This window comes from Bufo bufo, chromosome 5, assembly GCF_905171765.1.
Source record: "Bufo bufo chromosome 5, aBufBuf1.1, whole genome shotgun sequence".
Classification (NCBI taxonomy): domain Eukaryota; kingdom Metazoa; phylum Chordata; class Amphibia; order Anura; family Bufonidae; genus Bufo; species Bufo bufo.
Window position 1 is genome coordinate 255,909,711 of NC_053393.1, and position 20,401 is coordinate 255,930,111.

General features: G+C 39.0%; 1 protein-coding gene across 1 annotated transcript in view; it reads right to left on the minus strand.

Moving 5' to 3' along the window:
* RAMP3 (receptor activity modifying protein 3) overlaps window positions 1-20,401 on the minus strand; it is a 578,022-nt gene that overhangs the window by 205,087 nt on the left and 352,534 nt on the right. Inside the window, exon 2 of the mRNA XM_040432529.1 lies at window positions 11,855-11,990. Coding sequence (XP_040288463.1) covers window positions 11,855-11,990 — 136 coding nt within the window. The remainder of the gene's footprint in view (window positions 1-11,854; window positions 11,991-20,401) is intronic.

The following is a 20,401-nucleotide window of genomic DNA, read 5'->3' on the forward strand; positions in this document are numbered from 1 at the left end:
AAAATAAAAACGGTGTCAAAAAAGCTATTTTTTGGTTACCTTGCCTCACAAAAAACGTAATATTAAAAATCCTATGTACCCCAAAAGAGTACCAATAAAACTGGCACCTTATCCCCTATTTTCCAAAATGGGGTCACTTTTTTGGAGTTTCTACTGTAAGGTGCATCTGGGGGGGCTTCAAATGGGACACGGCATCTAAAAACCAGTCCAGCAAAATCTGCCTTCCAAAAACCATATGGCGCACCTTTCCTTCTGCGCCCTGCCGTGTTCCCTTACATCAGTTTACGACCACATGTGGGGTGTTTCTGTAAACCATAGAATCAGGGTAATAAATATTGAGGTTTTTTTTTACTGTTAACCCTCGATGTGCTAAAGAAATATAAATGGATTAAAATGGAAAATCTGCCAAAACAGTGACATTTAGAAATTTAATCTACATTTTCCTTTAATTCTTGTGGAACACCTAAAGGGTTAACAAAGTTTGTAAAATCAGTTTTGAGTATCTTAGTTTTTACAAAGGTGTTTAGTTTTTACAAAGGGGTTATTTATGTGGGGTTTCCACTATGTAAGCCCCACAAAGTGACTTCAGACCTGGACTGGTCTTAAGAATGTTTCTAAAATTCTAGGCCTTCTAACATCCTAAAAAAAAAAAAAAATGACATTTACAAAATGATGCCAACATAAAGTGGACATATGGGGAATGCTAATTAATAAATATTTTATGAGGTATAACTTTATGTTTTAAAAGCAGAGAAATTGAAATTTTGAAAACTGCTAATTTTTTCTAAATGTTTGGTAAATTTTGAATTTTTTCTTAAATAAAGGTGAAATATTTTGACTCAAAATTTAGGACTATTATGAAGAATCTCAGAATGGCTTGGATAAATAAAAGTGTTCCAAAGCTATTACCACACATGTCCGATTTGCAAAAACTGGCCTGGGCAGAAGGGCAAAAACTGGCCTGGGGTAGAAGGGGTTAAATGCTTCACCAGTAGAAACTGAGGAGAATGTGTCAACGCCATCTAAGATACTATTACAGCAGGCACACAATGAACTGCAGCACTTATAGCATCCTATAGGTCCCCCTGCAGGTGGGGAGGATGAGTTACATGTCGATCTCACTGCAGGGGAAACCCTTACCCAGAGGGTGCTTCTTAACCGCTTACCGCCACGCTAACGCCGAAAGGCGTCATTGCGGCGGCTCCGCCAGGCTACGCTAACGCCAATAGGCGTCATCTCGCGTGAGCCGAGATTTCCTGTGAACGCGCGCACACAGGCGCGCGCGCTCACAGGAACGGAAGGTAAGAGAGTGGATCTCCAGCCTGCCAGCGGCGATCGTTCGCTGGCAGGCTGGAGATGTGTTTTTTTTAACCCCTAACAGGTATATTAGACGCTGTTTTGATAACAGCGTCTAATATACCTGCTACCTGGTCCTCTGGTGGTCCCCTTTGTTTGGATCGACCACCAGAGGACAGAGGTAGCTCAGTAAAGTCCCACCAAGCACCACTACACTACACTACACCCCCCCCGTCACTTATTAACCCCTTATTAGCCCCTGATCACCCCATATAGACTCCCTGATCATCCCCCTGTCATTGATTACTCCCCTGTCATTGATTACCCCCCTGTAAAGCTCCATTCAGACGTCCGCATGATTTTTACGGATCCACTGATAGATGGATCGGATCCGCAAAACGCATCCAGACGTCTGAATGAAGCCTTACAGGGGCGTGATCAATGACTGCGGTGATCACCCCATATAGACTCCCTGATCACCCCCCTGTCATTGATTACCCCCCTGTCATTGATTACCCCCCTGTAAAGCTCCATTCAGACGTCCGCATGATTTTTACGGATCCACTGATAGATGGATCGGATCCGCAAAACGCATCCAGACGTCTGAATGAAGCCTTACAGGGGCATGATCAATGATTGTGGTGATCACCCCATATAGACTCCCTGATCACCCCCCTGTCATTGATTACCCCCCTGTAAAGCTCCATTCAGATGTCCGCATGATTTTTACGGATGCACTGATAGATGGATCGGATCCGCAAAACGCATACGGACGTCTGAATGAAGCCTTACACGGGCGTGATCAATGACTGTGGTTATCACCCCATATAGACTCCCTGATCACCCCCCTGTCATTGATCACCCCCCTGTCATTGATCACCCCCCCTGTCATTGATCACCCCCCTGTCATTGATCACCCCCCTGTAAGGCTCCATTCAGACATTTTTTTGGCCCAAGTTAGCGGAATTATTATTATTTTTTTCTTACAAAGTCTCATATTCCACTAACTTGTGTCAAAAAATAAAATCTCACATGAACTCACCATACCCCTCACGGAAACCAAATGCGTAAAATTTTTTAGACATTTATATTCCAGACTTCTTCTCACGCTTTAGGGCCCCTAGAATGCCAGGGCAGTATAAATACCCCACATGTGACCCCATTTCGGAAAGAAGACATCCCAAGGTATTCCGTGAGGGGCATATTGAGTCCATGAAAGATTGAAATTTTTGTCCCAAGTTAGCGGAACGGGAGACTTTGTGAGAAAAAAATTAAAAATATCAATTTCCGCTAACTTGTGCCAAAAAAAATTAATTTCTATGAACTCGCCATGCCCCTCATTGAATACCTTGGGGTGTCTTCCTTCCAAAATGGGGTCACATGTGGGGTATTTATACTGCCCTGGCATTCTAGGGGCCCCAAAGCGTGAGAAGAAGTCTGGTATCCAAATGTCTAAAAATGCCCTCCTAAAAGGAATTTGGGCACCTTTGCGCATCTAGGCTGCAAAAAAGTGTCACACATCTGGTATCGCCGTACTCAGGAGAAGTTGGGGAATGTGTTTTGGGGTGTCATTTTACATATACCCATGCTGGGTGAGAGAAATATCTTGGTCAAATGCCAACTTTGTATAAAAAAATGGGAAAAGTTGTCTTTTGCCAAGATATTTCTCTCACCCAGCAAGGGTATATGTAAAATGACACCCCAAAACACATTCCCCAACTTCTCCTGAATACGGCGATACCACATGTGTGACACTTTTTTGCAGCCTAGGTGGGCAAAGGGGCCCATATTCCAAAGAGCACCTTTAGGATTTCACAAGTCATTTACCTACTTACCACAAATTAGGGCCCCTGGAAAATGCCAGGGCAGTATAACTACCCCACAAGTGACCCCATTTTGGAAAGAAGACACCCCAAGGTATTCCGTGAGGGGCATGGCGAGTTACTAGAATTTTTTATTTTTTGTCACAAGTTAGTGGAAAATGCTGATTTTTATTTTTTATTTTTTTCATACAAAGTCTCATATTCCACTAACTTGTGACAAAAAATAAAAACTTCCATGAACTCACTATGCCCATCAGCGAATACCTTGGGGTCTCTTCTTTCCAAAATGGGGTCACTTGTGGGGTAGTTATACTGCCCTGGCATTCTAGGGGCCCAAATGTGTGGTAAGGAGTTTGAAATCAAATTCTGCAAAAAATGACCTGTGAAATCCGAAAGGTGCTCTTTGGAATATGGGCCCCTTTGCCCACCTAGGCTGCAAAAAAGTGTCACACATCTGGTATCCCCGTACTCAGGAGAAGGTGGGGAATGTGTTTTGGGGTGTCATTTTACATATACCCCTGCTGGGTGAGAGAAATATCTTGGCAAAAGACAACTTTTCCCATTTTTTTATACAAAGTTGGCATTTGACCAAGATATTTATCTCACCCAGCATGGGTATATGTGAAAAGACACCCCAAAACACATTCCTCAACTTCTCCTGAATACAGAGATACCAGATGTGTGACACTTTTTTGCAGCCTAGGTGGGCAAAGGGGCCCATATTCCAAAGAGCACCTTTCGGATTTCACAGGTCATTTTTTACAGAATTTGATTTCAAACTCCTTACCACACATTCGGGCCCCTAGAATGCCAGGGCAGTATAACTACCCCACAAGTGACCCCATTTTGGAAAGAAGAGACCCCAAGGTATTCGCTGATGGGCATAGTGAGTTCATGGAAGTTTTTATTTTTTGTCACAAGTTAGTGGAATATGAGACTTTGTATGAAAAAAAAAAAAAATAAATCATCATTTTCCACTAACTTGTGACAAAAAATAAAAAATTCTAGGAACTTGCCATGCCCCTCACGGAATACCTTGGGGTGTCTTCTTTCCAAAATGGGGTCACTTGTGGGGTAGTTATACTGCCCTGGCATTCTAGGGGGCCCGAATGTGTGGTAAGGAGTTTGAAATCAAATTCTGTAAAAAATGACCTGTGAAATCCGAAAGGTGCTCTTTGGAATATGGGCCCCTTTGCCCACCTAGGCTGCAAAAAAGTGTCACACATCTGGTATTGCCGTACTCAGGAGAAGGTGGGGAATGTGTTTTGGGGTGTCATTTTACATATACCCATGCTGGGTGAGAGAAATATCTTGGCAAAAGACAACTTTTCCCATTTTTTTATACAAAGTTGGCATTTGACCAAGATATTTATCTCACCCAGCATGGGTATATGTGAAAAGACACCCCAAAACACATTCCTCAACTTCTCCTGAATACAGAGATACCAGATGTGTGACACTTTTTTGCAGCCTAGGTGGGCAAAGGGGCCCATATTCCAAAGAGCACCTTTCGGATTTCACAGGTCATTTTTTACAGAATTTGATTTCAAACTCCTTACCACACATTTGGGCCCCTAGAATGCCAGGGCAGTATAACTACCCCACAAGTGACCCCATTTTGGAAAGAAGAGACCCCAAGGTATTTCGTGACGGGCATAGTGAGTTCATAGAAGTTTTTATTTTTTGTCACAAGTTAGTGGAATATGAGACTTTGTAAGAAAAAAATAAATAAATAAATAAATCATCATTTTCCGCTAACTTGTGACAAAAAATAAAAAGTTCTATGAACTCACTATGCCCATCAGCGAATACCTTAGGGTGTGTACTTTCCGAAATGGGGTCATTTGTGGGGTGTTTGTACTGTCAGGGCATTGTAGAGCCTCAGGAAACATGACAGGTGCTCAGAAAGTCAGAGCTGCTTCAAAAAGCGGAAATTCACATTTTTGTACCATATTTTGTAAACGCTATAACTTTTACCCAAACCATTTTTTTTTTTTACCCAAACATTTTTTTTTTATCAAAGACATGTAGAACTATAAATTTAGAGCAAAATTTCTATATGGATCTCGTTTTTTTTGCAAAATTTTACAACTGAAAGTAAAAAATGTCATTTTTTTGCAAAAAAATCGTTAAATTTCGATTAATAACAAAAAAAGTAAAAATGTCAGCAGCAATGAAATACCACCAAATGAAAGCTCTATTAGTGAGAAGAAAAGGAGGTAAAATTCATTTGGGTGGTAAGTTGCATGACCGAGCAATAAACGGTGAAAGTAGTGTAGTGCCGATTTGGAAAAAGGGCCTGGTCTTTAGGGGGGTATAAACCTGTGGTCCTTAAGTGGTTAATGAGCGCTGCCTGTAGGTGGAAATCTGAGTCAACAAGAGAACAATTACGGCGGATCCTCTGAAATTGTCCATATAAGACATTCTTTAGCCATGAGGCAAAGTGTCCACTGCTGTACTAAATGTAGCTGTTGACATCAACACTCTTAAAATGTGTTCGAGTAATAATATCATTGGAGGGTCCCTTGGTAAATTTCCAAATCAAGGAATTCAACAGATAATGGGGAAAATTTGGGTGTGAAGATCAACCCCCAATCATTATTATTTAAATAAGCAACAAAGTGCAATGCCTCAACCTCAGCCAAATAAAGAATAAATCGACAATAAAACGCTTATATAAACCAATCAAGGGAGAAAAACACAGGGACTGTGTGATGAACACGCCCTTGAATTGACCTGTAAACAGATTATCATAACTGGGTGCGAAGAGCAAGCTGCTGTGAAGGTCAAAGTTAAGGAGTTGGGCTGCTGTGGAGGTCCCATTTTAAGGAGGCGGTGCACTGTGGGGGGAGTCAATGTTAAATGGTGGGGGGCTGTGGAGTTCACTGTTAAGGAGCGGGGTACTGTACAGGTTAATTTTATTGGGAATACTGTCAATATCTTTTAATGACACACAAACATTAAATGAAATACATGAAATATACCCATGCAAAGTCGGGTCCTACTGCTAACATATATATATATATACACTGCTCAAAAAAATAAAGGGAACACAAAAATAACACATCCTAGATCTGAGTTAATTAAAAATTCTTCTGAAATACTTTGTTCTTTACATAGTTGAATGTGCTGACAACAAAATCACACAAAAATTAAAAAATGGAAATCAAATTTTTAACCCATGGAGGTCTGGATTTGGAGTCACACTCAAAATTAAAGTGGAAAAACACACTACAGCCTGATCCAACTTTGATGTAATGTCCTTAAAACAAGTCAAAATGAGGCTCAGTAGTGTGTTTGGCCTCCACGTGCCTGTATGACCTCCCTACAACGCCTGTGCATGCTCCTGATGAGGTGGCGGACGGTCTCCTGAGGGATCTCCTCCCAGACCTGGACTAAAGCATCTGCCAACTCCTGGACAGTCTGTGGTGCAACGTGACGTTGGTGGATAGAGCGAGACATGATGTCCCAGATGTGCTCAATTGGATTCAGGTCTGGGGAACGGGCAGGCCAGTCCATATCATCAATGCCTTCGTCTTGCAGGAACTGCTGACACACTCCAGCCACATGAGGTCTAGCATTGTCTTGCATTAGGAGGAACCCAGGGCCAACCGCACCAGCATATGGTCTCACAAGGGGTCTGAGGATCTCATCTCGGTACCTAATGGCAGTCAGGCTACCTCTGGCGAGCACATGGAGGGCTGTGCGTCCCTCCAAAGAAATGCCACCCCACACCATTACTGACCCAATGCCAAACCGGTCATGCTGGAGGATGTTGCAGGCAGCAGAACATTCTCCACAGCGTCTCCAGACTCTGTCACATCTGTCACATGTGCTCAGTGTGAACCTGCTTTCATCTGTGAAGAGCACAGGGCGCCAGTGGCGAATTTGCCAATCTTGGTGTTCTCTGGCAAATGCCAAATGTCCTGCACGGTGTTGGGCTGTAAGCACAACCCCCACCTGTGGACGTCGGCCCTCATATCACCCTCATGGAGTCTGTTTCTGACCGTTTGAGCAGGCACATGCACATTTGTGGCCTGCTGGAGGTCATTTTGCAGGGCTCTGGCAGTGCTCCTCCTGTTCCTCCTTGCACAAAGGCGGAGGTAGCGGTCCTGCTGCTGGGTTGTTGCCCTCCTACGGCCTTTTCCACGTCTCCTGATGTACTGGCCTGTCTCCTGGTAGCGCCTACATGCTCTGGACACTACGCTGACAGACACAGCAAACCTTCTTGCCACAGCTCGCATTGATGTGCCATCCTGGATAAGCTGCACTACCTGAGCCACTTGTGTGGGTTGTAGACTCCGTCTCATGCTACCACTAGAGTGAAAGCACCGCCAGCATTCAAAAGTGACCAAAACATCAGCCAGGAAGCATAGGAACTGAGAAGTGGTCTGTGGTTACCACTCCAGAACCACTCCTTTATTGGGGGTGTCTTGCTAATTGCCTATAATTTCCACCTGTTGTCTATGCCATTTGCATAACAGCATGTGAAATTGATTGTCACTCAGTGTTGCTTCCTAAGTGGACAGTTTGATTTCACAGAAGTGTGATTGACTTGGAGTTACATTGTGTTGTTTAAGTGTTCCCTTTATTTTTTTGAGCAGTGTATATACAGTACAGACCAAAAGTTTGGACACACCTTCTCATTCAAAGAGTTTTCTTTTTTTTCATGACTATGAAAATTCGAGATTCACACTGAAGGCATCAAAACTATAAAATTAACCCATGTGGAATTATATACATAACAAACAAGTGTGAAACAACTGAAAATATGTCATATTCTAGGTTCTTCAAAGTAGCCACCTTTTGCTTTGATTACTGCTTTGCACACTCTTGGCATTCTCTTGATGAGCTTCAAGAGGTAGTCCCCTGAAATGGTTTTCACTTCACAGGTGTGCCCTGTCAGGTTTATTAAGTGGGATTTCTTGCCTTATAAATGGGGTTGGGACCATCAGTGGCGTTGAGGAGAAGTCAGGTGGATACACAGCTGATAGTCCTACTGAATAGACTGTTAGAATTTGTATTATGGCAAGAAAAAAGCAGCTAAGTAAAGAAAAACGAGTGGCCATCATTACTTTAAGAAATGAAGGTCAATCAGTCAGCCGAAAAATTGAGAAAACTTTGAAAGTAAGGGCTATTTGACCATGAAGGAGAGTGATGGGGTGCTGCGCCAGATGACATGGCCTCCACAGTCACCGGACCTGAACCCAATCGAGATGGTTTGGGGTGAGCTGGACCGCAGAGTGAAGGCAAAAGGGCCAACAAGTGCTAAGCATCTCTCGGAACTCCTTCAAGACTGTTGGAAGACCATTTCAGGGGACTACCTCTTGAAGCTCATCAAGAGAATGCCAAGAGTGTGCAAAGCAGTAATCAAAGCAAAAGGTGGCTACTTTGAAGAACCTAGAATATGACATATTTTCAGTTGTTTCACACTTGTTTGTTATGTATATAATTCCACATGTGTTAATTCATAGCTTTGATGCCTTCATAGTCATGAAAATAAAGAAAACTCTTTGAATGAGAAGGTGTGTCCAAACTTTTGGTCTGTACTGTATATATATTAGTTTTGAGTGAATCTAGTTTCGGATGCTAAATCCGAAGTCACTTTGTACAAAACTTTGGATTAATACTGTACAGAGATCCGTTGATGCATATGAATTGATTCGCTCTTTAGAATGAATTTTACATCTGCGAAGGATGGTCCCTCTACAGACGAATATCTAATGTGCCACAAAGCCACGATAATCTCATGCATTCAATGTTACTGCATCAGCGCAAACAATCTATGAAATGAATCAGGGATTGTGCTTGCCACCATAAAATTCATGCATGCGGTGCTCGCTGTGGAATAGTCATTCAAAAGTGTAATTTGTTCAGATGGATGAATTGATTTGCTCATCACTAGAGCCAAAACAAATCTAAACTCTACCAGGTACTGGTTTGCACCATTGCATACATTGTTATGTTTGTTAGTTTTGAATATATTTGCACCAGACATCGCCGACATCAACAGTAATGTCAAAGTGACAGCAACAGATACGGCCATGGGTAAATGCATAGCAGCCAGAGGTAACAAACATCCTGTTTAAAAACACACTGCAAAATTCTCCAAAAAAAGGGGTTTCATTGCTTTGAATCTTTTGAGAAATGTGTAACAAATTTGATTCATGTAGAATCTATTCAATCATCTCTTCTTTTATTATTCATTAGTCATTGTGGTTTTCCAAACAAGCCATAAACATGTCTGTCTATGATTTATGAATACGTTTTTATCTTGTTTTAAAAAATATTTTTTCACACATTCACACATTTTGTCTACCTTATATTTTGTGCAATTAACTATTTTTTATATTTTTTTACATTTCCTTTTATATATACTTTTTTATGTTATCACCTTTTTTCAGGTGATTGTCTATGTGCCATTTATAATATACTGTATACCTTTACCCATGCACTTTATATACATATAAAATTGGACACCCCCCCTTTTTTCTAATTAAAACAATATATTGCACAGCACTAGTCACTTTACCATCAACTGTGATTTATTAAATGACACAAGTGTATATCCACTTTTCTTGCTAGCATGCCCTGCTAGTTCATATACTTTGTCATAGGGTTATGTACTTATTCACATTTGTATTATTGAGTTATACAGTTATTTCACTTTCACACAATTATTTTTACCTAAATGAATTATCTCATTATCATCAAATTGCAATAGGTCATCCATACTGTACATATTCCCCTTATTTGTATTAACTTTACTTGCATTAATCATGTATGTCCGCTCTATATATGATCCTGTCAGCCCAATATGCGTTTATGATATTTATATTTTTATTTATTTATATATTCCATTTTGATAATAATCATATGGGTGATCTGTTGTGATTGTTCTCTCTGTGATTCATGCCCTTGTTCCTGCTGATGATGCGTATTGTGGGCGCGGTGTCTCCTCTTTCCGATGCACACCTGCATCCTAGCAACTGGGTGACGTTAGCAACTGTGTGACTATCACGTGGCAACCGCACACTTTCGTTTGGAAGTGCTCACCATGACACTACCACACACCGGCAGGTAATTCTAACTTAAAGTGCATCTGTACATTTTGATTGGTGGACGATCTAGTTAAATACAGTGCATTTTACAAGGAGAACTGTGCTCCCAGAGAAAGGTCTTGCCGAAACGGGCATTGGAGTGTGCGGTTTTCCTGAGGTGTTCATTGATTATGGGTAGGCTTTTGTGATACTTGTTTGTATGTACTCTGCTTGGGTGTTTTTTTTTTTTATTGGATACTATTAGTACTGTCCCCTAGTAATTGTCAGTTATTCTTAGCACTTGCCTTTATTTCCCAGACATTTACCATGTGTTTGGAGACATACCTAGTAACACATTTACTCCCCACCCATTGCAAGTTCAAAATTAATACTTTGTATACTGGATGCCAAACCCACTCAGGATTACCACACTTTGGCCTCTTGCACACGGCCCTTTTGCGGCCGTTCCATGCATTGGGGATGGCAATTTGCAGTCTCCAATGCACAAGCCCCATCCCAGATTCGTCCGCACCGTAAAAAATAGAACAAGTTCTAATTTTTTGCAGTGCGGAGGCACTGCACCTCAGGATTGCAGACCCATTTAAGTAAATGGGTCTGCATCCGTGATGCAGGGAACACATGGCCGGTGCCCACATATTGTCCATCCCTGTGCATGAGGCCTTTATTTGTTGATGCAATTCATCTTTTTAAACATGATTCTTAGGTCAATTTATGTCAAGATTTATGTAAGGTTTCCATTTGAGCAATAGCAACTCTTTCTTATGTAGGTCTATCTGATGTCAGAGTCAGCTCATTACTTGGGGTTTATTTAGGCATGGACATATCCTTTTTTCAAGGACACTATTAACACTCTCTTCCCATGTTACCACCGGTAACCATTTTGTAATTAGTTTTGAATATATTATTAATTACATCGCCTAGACAGTGTCAGAGCATCAGTAATGTCAAAGTGACAGCAACAGATACGGCTATGGGTAAATGGATAGTAGCCAGAGGTAACAACAACCAACTTGTTTAACAGCACACTGCACTGTCAGATTTTTATAAATTAAAAACCGCTCCAAAAAAAATTAACCCTTTTTGGTGGGAGAGTTCTCATTCTCTGTCTTCTGATCTGTAAAATGGTGGTTGCCATTCTGGGCAAAAAAAAAAAAAAGTTTTGTGGATTTGCTTTTGACAAATGTAGAATCAATTCGCTCATCTCTTCTTATGTTATTCATTAGTCATTGTGGTTTATCAAAAAAAAGCCATAAATGTGTCTGCCTATGACTTATGAATGCGTTTTTCAGAAAAAAATAAAAAAAATTATGTTGTCAACCCAGATCTATACCACAAATTTGATCATGAACTCATTGTCTAATGAGCCAATTTCTTATATTCCCATTATAAAATGTCTGTCATTATAAAGGAAGATAACAGATGCATTTTCAGTCATTTCTCTGTAAAACAAAAATTCAGATTCATTTCTACACATTTTCCATCACAAAAGAACCTAAAGAAACGCCCTATATTTTGCACGTAGTTGTCCATACACAGATGGCATATATTACTGACACTGGTCTTTTTCTTGCTTCTTGTCTAAGGTCTGAAGATGCAAAATTGCATCAGCATTCTTTGTATGTACCAATTTTATTTAGAATAAGTAAAAAAAGATAAGATAAGCAATTCTCTTACATGATAATTTTGGTCAGGTTGCACCATTGACTTGGCTCCACTTTCATCATGAGCATTTCAAAATGATAGCCACATTCAGGTAAGGATTCTATAACAATTGTTTCATTGCAGTTTAGTACAGGGTGTTGTAATCCACCTATTTAATGTCAGAAAAGAAAAAAAGATCAGGACTTAGAAACACTTGAACCTTTATCAATCTAGTTGTACAACATATACTTACAATTAAAGGGCCACTTCCATTATTTTTAATCACATATTAACAACCTACGGTATATGTGAATATTCTATTATTAAATTTATATATATAAAGAAGGACGTATATATGTGTGTGCATGTATGCATGTTCCACAATCACTCAAAAACGCAACCATTAATTTCAACGAAACTTGGTATACACATCCCTTGATACCTGGAAAGAAATCTTGTGCGGTCATACGCCCCTACACAGCAGCTGCATGGCGTTTGCATGCGCCAACTGTTTTTGCTATACACATATTTCTCTGTAACTCAAAAACTCATCGATCAGTTTCTACTAAACTTGGTACACATATCACTTACTATCTGGGAAAGAATACTGTGGACATAACATGTCAGTACACAATGAGTTTCTGTCTGTCCCGTCGTCTGTCTGTTCTTTATGCGCAACCAAACGACTGGACCGATCTTCCCTAAATTTGGAACACAGGTACTTTAGGTGTCCGGAAAGGTCTGAAGAAGTACCGTTCCTGAGATATTCCCAAAAAATGACCTGCATTAGCCAATAAAAGCCTGCAAGTCTTACTCTTCATATCCCAACTGCCATACACACCGTCACATGTCCCTTATCAGCCAATTGAAGCTTGCAGGCCCTTAGTCTCAACATACTCACAGTTTTACTCCAGGTTTCTATAACAACCCAGCCATTTTTATTCAATGCTGTAGGTCAGCTTTAGGCTAGTGCTACACAACGACATGTGTCGTGCGACATAGGGCACAACTACACTGCTACATGTGTCGCGCGACAAATAAACGTTTGGTCGTTCAACCATATTGCATCTTTTTCTTGTGCTGCTGTTTAAAACATCACTTTTATTTTTTAGTACTTAACAAAACAGCACTTGCTGGGTAACTTATAACACAGACACTGTGTGTTCACTAAAACCTAGAGTAGATATAAAGCAGGCAGCTAGGGATACTGATTCCTTCACAAGTCTGTATACACTCGCTGTTTATCTTTCTACACAGCAGTGTTTGATCATTAGATACTCTTGTAGCAAATCCAACCTATGAGCTCTCAGGCTGGCCGCATATTGCTAAATTTGGATTCTATAAGTAGCTATTCCTTTTTGCTTAAATGCTGTCTGCTTTCTATTGAGCCTTAAAATCACACACAAACAAACACCCTGCCTCCCGACATGTTTCAGTCGAAAACCAGCGTCTTCAGGGGAACATGCAGGCATGTGTGTTGGGGGAGGTTACCAGCTTTTATAAGCTAGGTGCATGACGACACAATAATGCAGCGTAACCCGCTGTCTCTTACTTTCATTATCCCACAATACAAATCTAATCTCCACAGCTATTGGCTCACCTTCATTCCATGTCACTCCTACAGTTTACATAACTCTAGCATCTCCCCGACTCGCTCGTTCGTGCGGGGAGTTCACGCATGCGCGTCAATCTAGCTGTATTTTCCTTCTTCAGTTCCTTATGCGCCTGTGGCAAGACTTAGCCTGCAAATGCTTTTTCTTAACTATGTAGGTGACAGGGACCCTCTCTCTTGTGCTTATTTTATTTGCCTACTATGATGCTTTTAGATATGGACTACATAATTAACCATTTATTTTTTAGCAAGGTTATGTTGGTGAAGGATTATATTATCAGTTGGTGTATGGCCAAAATTAATAAATTGTAGGTCATCTATATATACATATATACATTCCATATCACATATGTATATAGTATAATAATTTATCATATAATTAATAATGATGACAATGCTTGAACAGTTCCTAGTTGGTACTGTTCCATTCTATTATACTTAAGATTTTTTATTTTACTATGGTTATATTTATATATATAATATATTATATATATATATATATATACTGTATATACACAACCAAAGAAAAGAACAGCACCTCCAGACAGAATCGCAGGTGCAAGCTACCAAGGCAACAATGTATAAAAACACGAAGAAAGTAGCAGCACACTACTAAATGCACTAAGACTGGGTGAACAGGTGAATGTGTGAACAGGGTCAAATACATGACGCCCATACTTACTATTGAGCGGGGTAGAAGCTCTTAGCGGATGTAATTGATCAAAAATATGTCGGGCCCATCTACCAGACGTCTGATTAGAAGCCATCTTAACTTCTGGTAGATGGGCCCAACATATTTTTGATCAATTATATGCGCTAAGAGCTTCTACCCCGCTTAATAGTAAGTATGGGCGTCATGTATTTAACCCGGTTCACACATTTACCTGGTCACCCAGTCTTAATGCATTTAGTAGTGTGCTGCTCCTTTCTTCGTGTTTTTATACATTGTTGTCTTGGTAGCTTGCACCTGCGATTCTGTCTGGAGGTGCTGTTCTTTTCTTTGGTTATATGTATACATAGTAGAGGAATAAGGCATCCTCTATGGAAATTAGTACTCCCCGCCCACCCCCTGGTGCTTTTAGTCAAAGTAACAATGGAGCTGGACACTCCGTGTTAGAGTAGGTCCCATCTGATTAGAAGCTACCTTGACGTCTGGTAGATGGGCCCGACATATTTTTGATCAATTATATGTGCTAAGAGCTTAATAGTAAGTATGGGCGTCATGTATTTGACCCTGTTCACACATTCACCTGTTCACCCAGTCTTAGTGCATTTAGTAGTGTGCTGCTACTTTCTTCGTGTTTATATATATATATATATATATATATATGTACAGTACAGACCAAAAGTTCGGACACACCTTCTCATTCAAAGAGTTTTCTTTATTTTCATGTCTATGAAGGCATCAAAACTATGAATTAACACATGTGGAATTATATACATAACAAACAAGTGTGAAACAACTGAAAATATGTCATATTCTAGGTTCTTCAAAGTAGCCACCTTTTGCTTTGATTACTGCTTTGCACACTCTTGGCATTCTCTTGATGAGCTTCAAGAGGTAGTCCCCTGAAATGGTCTTCCAACAGTCTTGAAGGAGTTCCCAGAGATGCTTAGCACTTGTTGGCCCTTTTGCCTTCACTCTGCGGTCCAGCTTACCCCAAACCATCTCGATTAAGTTCAGGTCCGGTGACTGTGGAGGCCAGGTCATCTGGCGCAGCACCCCATCACTCTCCTTCATGGTCAAATAGCCCTTACTTTCAAAGTTTTCCCAATTTTTCGGCTGACTGACTGACCTTCATTTCTTAAAGTAATGATGGCAACTCGTTTTTCTTTACTTAGCTGCTTTTTTCTTGCCATAATGCAAATTCTAACAGTCTATTCAGTAGGACTATCAGCTGTGTATCCACCTGACTTCTCCTCAACGCAACTTATGGTCCCAACCCCATTTATAAGGCAAGAAATCCCACTTATTAAACCTGACAGGGCACACCTGTGAAGTGAAAACCATTTCAGGGGACTACCTCTTGAAGCTCATCAAGAGAATGCCAAGATTGTGCAAAGCAGTAATCAAAGCAAAAGGTGGCTACTTTGAAGAACCTAGAATATGACATATTTTCAGTTGTTTCACACTTGTTTGTTATGTATATAATTCCACATGTGTTAATTCATAGTTTTGATGCCTTCAGTGTGAATCTACAATTTTAATAGTCATGAAAATAAAGAAAACTCTTTGAATGAGAAGGTGTGTCCAAAATTTTGGTCTGTACTGTATATATATATATATATATATATATATATATAAAAAAAACATAAAAAATATATAAAAATTACACAAAAATGGCAAATTATTCTACCCGGATTCTTCATATATACTAAGCTTTTTTTCTTTCTACCTGTAGCTCATGCATATATTAAGTAGTACTATAGTATTGTGTTAGTTGTTATTACAGACATGGTGATTAAATTAATTTTTGTTTACTAGATCTTAGTGAGTCATAACATTTTATATCTTTTTTTATATATTTTTCCATTCATTTTATCCCTGTATTTATTATTATTGTTATTTTGAATTTTCTTGATATTCGTTATTTTATCTAGCTTTTTAATGACTTTAGTCCACATTATTGATCACAGTAGAGTCTTACTCTACAATTCAGATTAGAGGGGGTACAAGATTTGAGGGTATAACTGTTTACTGCCTTCTTCTTTGTCAGGTAATTGCATCTCATTTCTTATTTAGCACCTTCACTTGGTCCCTTGTGTTATTACAGTTGTCTTCTCATTTAATGACACATGATCTTACTTGTGGTATATATTTTTATACTCTAATTTGTTAGATGCCTTGTCAGACTGGGCCCAATTTTTTAGGCCAATTATAAAAATGAGGCATATGTAAATCCTTCATTTAGCCCCATTGGTGAAAGGGATTTGAGTCAATAGATCCACTTAGTCTCCTCCTGTTGTAATATTTTGTCTATCGCCCTGTCTAGGGCCTGTTTTAATTCTTTGTATCCCCCATATTTTCAGACCTGAGTGATTCCCTTTATGTTACTTTTTGATATGTTTAGAGAGTGGTGTTTCTTCTTTAATATTTAGATTACTTAGGTGTTTTGATATTCGTCTCCTCATTTCTTGAATTGTTTTTCTAATATATAGTTTGGGACACTAACACTGGATGGCATAGACTACTCCCATAGTTCTACAATTAATGTAGTGATTGATTTGAAACCGTGACGGCCAAGTGTTCTACCTACAGTGACCTTTGAAACTGTGGTCCCAGCTCTCTTCATGCCATTGACCAGCTCCTCCCTTGTAGTTCTGGGCTGATTCCTCACCTTTCTTATTATCAGTGGTACCCCACGAGGTGAGATCTTGCATGGAGCCCCAGTCCGAGGAAGACTGACAGTCGTCTTTAGCCTCTTCTATTTTCTAACAATTGCCCTGTAGCCCTTTCCAGCCTTGTGGAGGTCCACAATTTTGTCTCTGGTGACTTTTGACAGCTCTTTGGTCTTGCCCATGGTAGTAGTTGACGTCTGACTGACTGTGGGGTGGACACAGGTGTCTTTAAAGTGCTCAGACAGGTGCTACGAATTTAGATTAATGAGTGGCGTAGAGGTGGACTTTTTAAAGGCACAGTAACAGGTTCTTGAGAGCCAGAATACTTGCTGTTTCTCAGGTGTTCAAATACTTATGTTCAGCAGTGCAAGACAAATACATTCTTTAAAAATCATACAATGTGATTTCCTTTTTTTTAAATTTATTTATTCTGTCTCTCAGAGTGGGAAAGCACCTACATTGTGAATTTCAGACCCCTTCATGAGTGGGAGAACTTGCAAAATCGCAGGGTGTTTAAATACTTCTGTTCCTCACTGTATTTATCCTCCCACCACCCTAAACATAAATTAGCGAAGCTCGGTGCACAAAAAGTACCCGTTGCTGTACCATTTATTTGTAAATAATATTGACCATCAAATAAAAAAATATTGTAAGCAAAAACGTAAAAGTGTGATAACAAAATCATTGTGCTCATGAAATTAAGTGCCCTTATTGTTTAAAAAAGATTCTACTGCTTTGATGTCAATCTCATGTTGTATACTAGTGTAAAGAGCCTCAACGTCAAGGCTGGCTATGAAAGTCTTTTTACTAATGTGTATATCTCTTAGTCTGATTACAGTATCCCTAGTATCTTTGAGGTAGGAGGGGAGATTTTGAACAAATGGCGCAATTATTTCATCTACATAAATACTGATCCCTTCACATAGATTTTGGTTCCCAGAGACTATTGGCCTTCCAGGGATCGGTTGTCGCTTTTTGTGAACCTTGGGTATTGCATAGAATGTTGCAATGGTGGGACGAGGTTTGTACAAGACTTTTAGTTCTTTATTAGTATATAGTTGTTTTTCTTTAGCTTCTTAAGCTCCTAAATTCTGTTGGATTATGCAAAAATTTTTTACAGGTGGTTATATCATTTAATAATGTCATCACCATTGCGACATAGTCCTCTTTGTTCATCAGCACTATGTTCCCTCCTTTGTCTGACGGTTTTATTACTAGATCATCCTTTTCTGTTAGTTCTCTAATTGCTTTCTTCTTTTAACTGGATAGGTTTCCACCCACCTCACTCTTTTTGGTTTTGATTTCCGAAGGTCCTCAGTGACCAAATCAACAAACGTCTGTAGATTGGCATAGCTTGCAAATGGAGGGGTAAATCTGGATTTGGAACACATTTTACTGAAAGGTGCTTGAGGATTCATGACTTCTGCCCCCTCTTTAGACAGGTGTTCAAGAGCCTTGAGAGTTTCTACCTCTCTCTTTTCTAGCTCACCACTATAAAGTTCCCTAGTTTTGAATTTTTTATGAAGTGCTAATAGATTGATGTATTTTACCCATAGGAAACAATCAAATTTAGGGGCAGATTTATTTGTAGATTTGATGTATAAATGACCTGTATCGAAGTCTCTCTTGCACCTTCAATGTTTTCTTTCTTTAATTTCTGATTGTAAATTTTCTATATTTTTCTGTAGTTTTATTTCTAAGTTAACAAATTCTGGCTGTGAACTAAATATTTGAATATTCTGGATTTATTTTTCTAATTGAGTTGAAATTTTGATGAATAACGTTTTTTCGTACTCAAGTATCTACGCCTACATCCACAATAAGTTCTCAGTCAGTAGGGATTCCCAACCTTTAATGAATTCTGTATCTTCTTGGTGTGAGTTAGTAGTAATGTTGATTCTCATACCCCTGTACACTATTTTCTGTTGGAGATATGTCTCCAGGCTAGTGATTTCGCATATAGATCTTACATAATTTTTATAGGTTTTATTAATCTCTCTAAATGCCTGAGTAAAATCAAGAGTATTGATTGGTAGGCTCTCAGTGGAAAATACTTTATTTGCTTCCTATAGGAATATTTGGCTATTTAGTTGATTTTGATAGAATTCCTGCCATATTATATTTTACTACTTTTGTTCCACTATTAGTTATTTTGACCCGGCATCCAACTGTAATAACGCAAGGGACCAAGTGAAGGTGCTAAATAATCAATGAGATGCAATTAACTGACAAAGAAGAAGGCAGTAAACAGGTATACCCTCTAATCTGAATAATAGAGTGAGACTAAGCTACACCAGTAAAAACTATGGAAAAAGGCATGAACTGTATATTGATGTCTTTAGATCTAACTGACCCTCTCTCATCCCTCCTCCCTATTGCCATATATTACAATCTGCCCTCAAGAGTATAGATTTATACTATAATCTATATAATAAAAGAGCAATACTGCACGGTGATCAATAATGTGGACTAAAGTCATTTAAAGCTAGGTAAAATAACGAATATCAAGAAAATGGGGGGAAAAATATATATAATAATAATAATAATAATAATAAATACAGGGTTAAAATGAATGGAAAAAATATATTTAAAAAAATATATATAAAATGTTATGAGTCACTAAGATCTAATAAACAGAAATTAATTTAATCACCATGACTGTAATAAAAACTAACACAATACTATATTACTACTTAATATAAGCATGAGCTACAGGTAGAAAGGTAGAAAGAAAAAAAAGTTTAGTATATATGAAGAATCCGGGTAAAATAATTTGCCATTTTTGTGTAATTTTTATATATTTTTAATGTTTTTTTATATATATATATATATATATATATATATATAATTATAACCATAGTAAAATAAAAATCTTAAGTATAATAGAATGGGACAGTACCAATTAGGAACTGTTCAAGCATTGTCATCATTATTAATTATAAGATAAATTATTATACTATATAAATATGTAATATGGAATGTATATATAGATGATCTATAATTTATGAATTTTGGCCATACACCAACTGATAATATAATCCTTCACGAACATAACCTTGCTAAAAAAATAAAGGGTTAATTATGTAGTCCGTATCTAAAAGTATCATAGTCAGCAGGCAAAGAAAATAAGCACAAGACAAGAGGTCCCTGTCACCTACATAGGTAAGAGAAAGCAATTGCAGGCTAAGTCCTGCCACATGCGCATAGAAAACTGAAGAAGGAAAATATCGCTAAGTTGACACGCATGCGTGAACTCCCCACGCGAACGAGCGAGTCGGGGAGATGCTAGAGTTGTAAACTATAGGAGTGACATGGAAGGAAGGTGAGCCAATAACTGTGGAGATTATGAGATTGTGGAGATTGTGGAGATGCCTGCATGTTCCCCTGAAGACGCTGGTTTTCCAGCGAAACATGTCGGGAGGCAGGGTGTTTGTTTGTGTGTGATTTTAAGGCTCAATAGAAAGCAGACAGCATTTAAGCAAAAATGAATAACTACTTATAGAATCCAAATGTAGCAATATGCGGCCAGCCTGAGAGCTCATAGGTTGGATTTGTTGCAAGAGTATCTAATGATCAAAGACTGCTGTGTAGAAAGATAAACAGCGAGTGTATACAGACTTGTGAAGGAA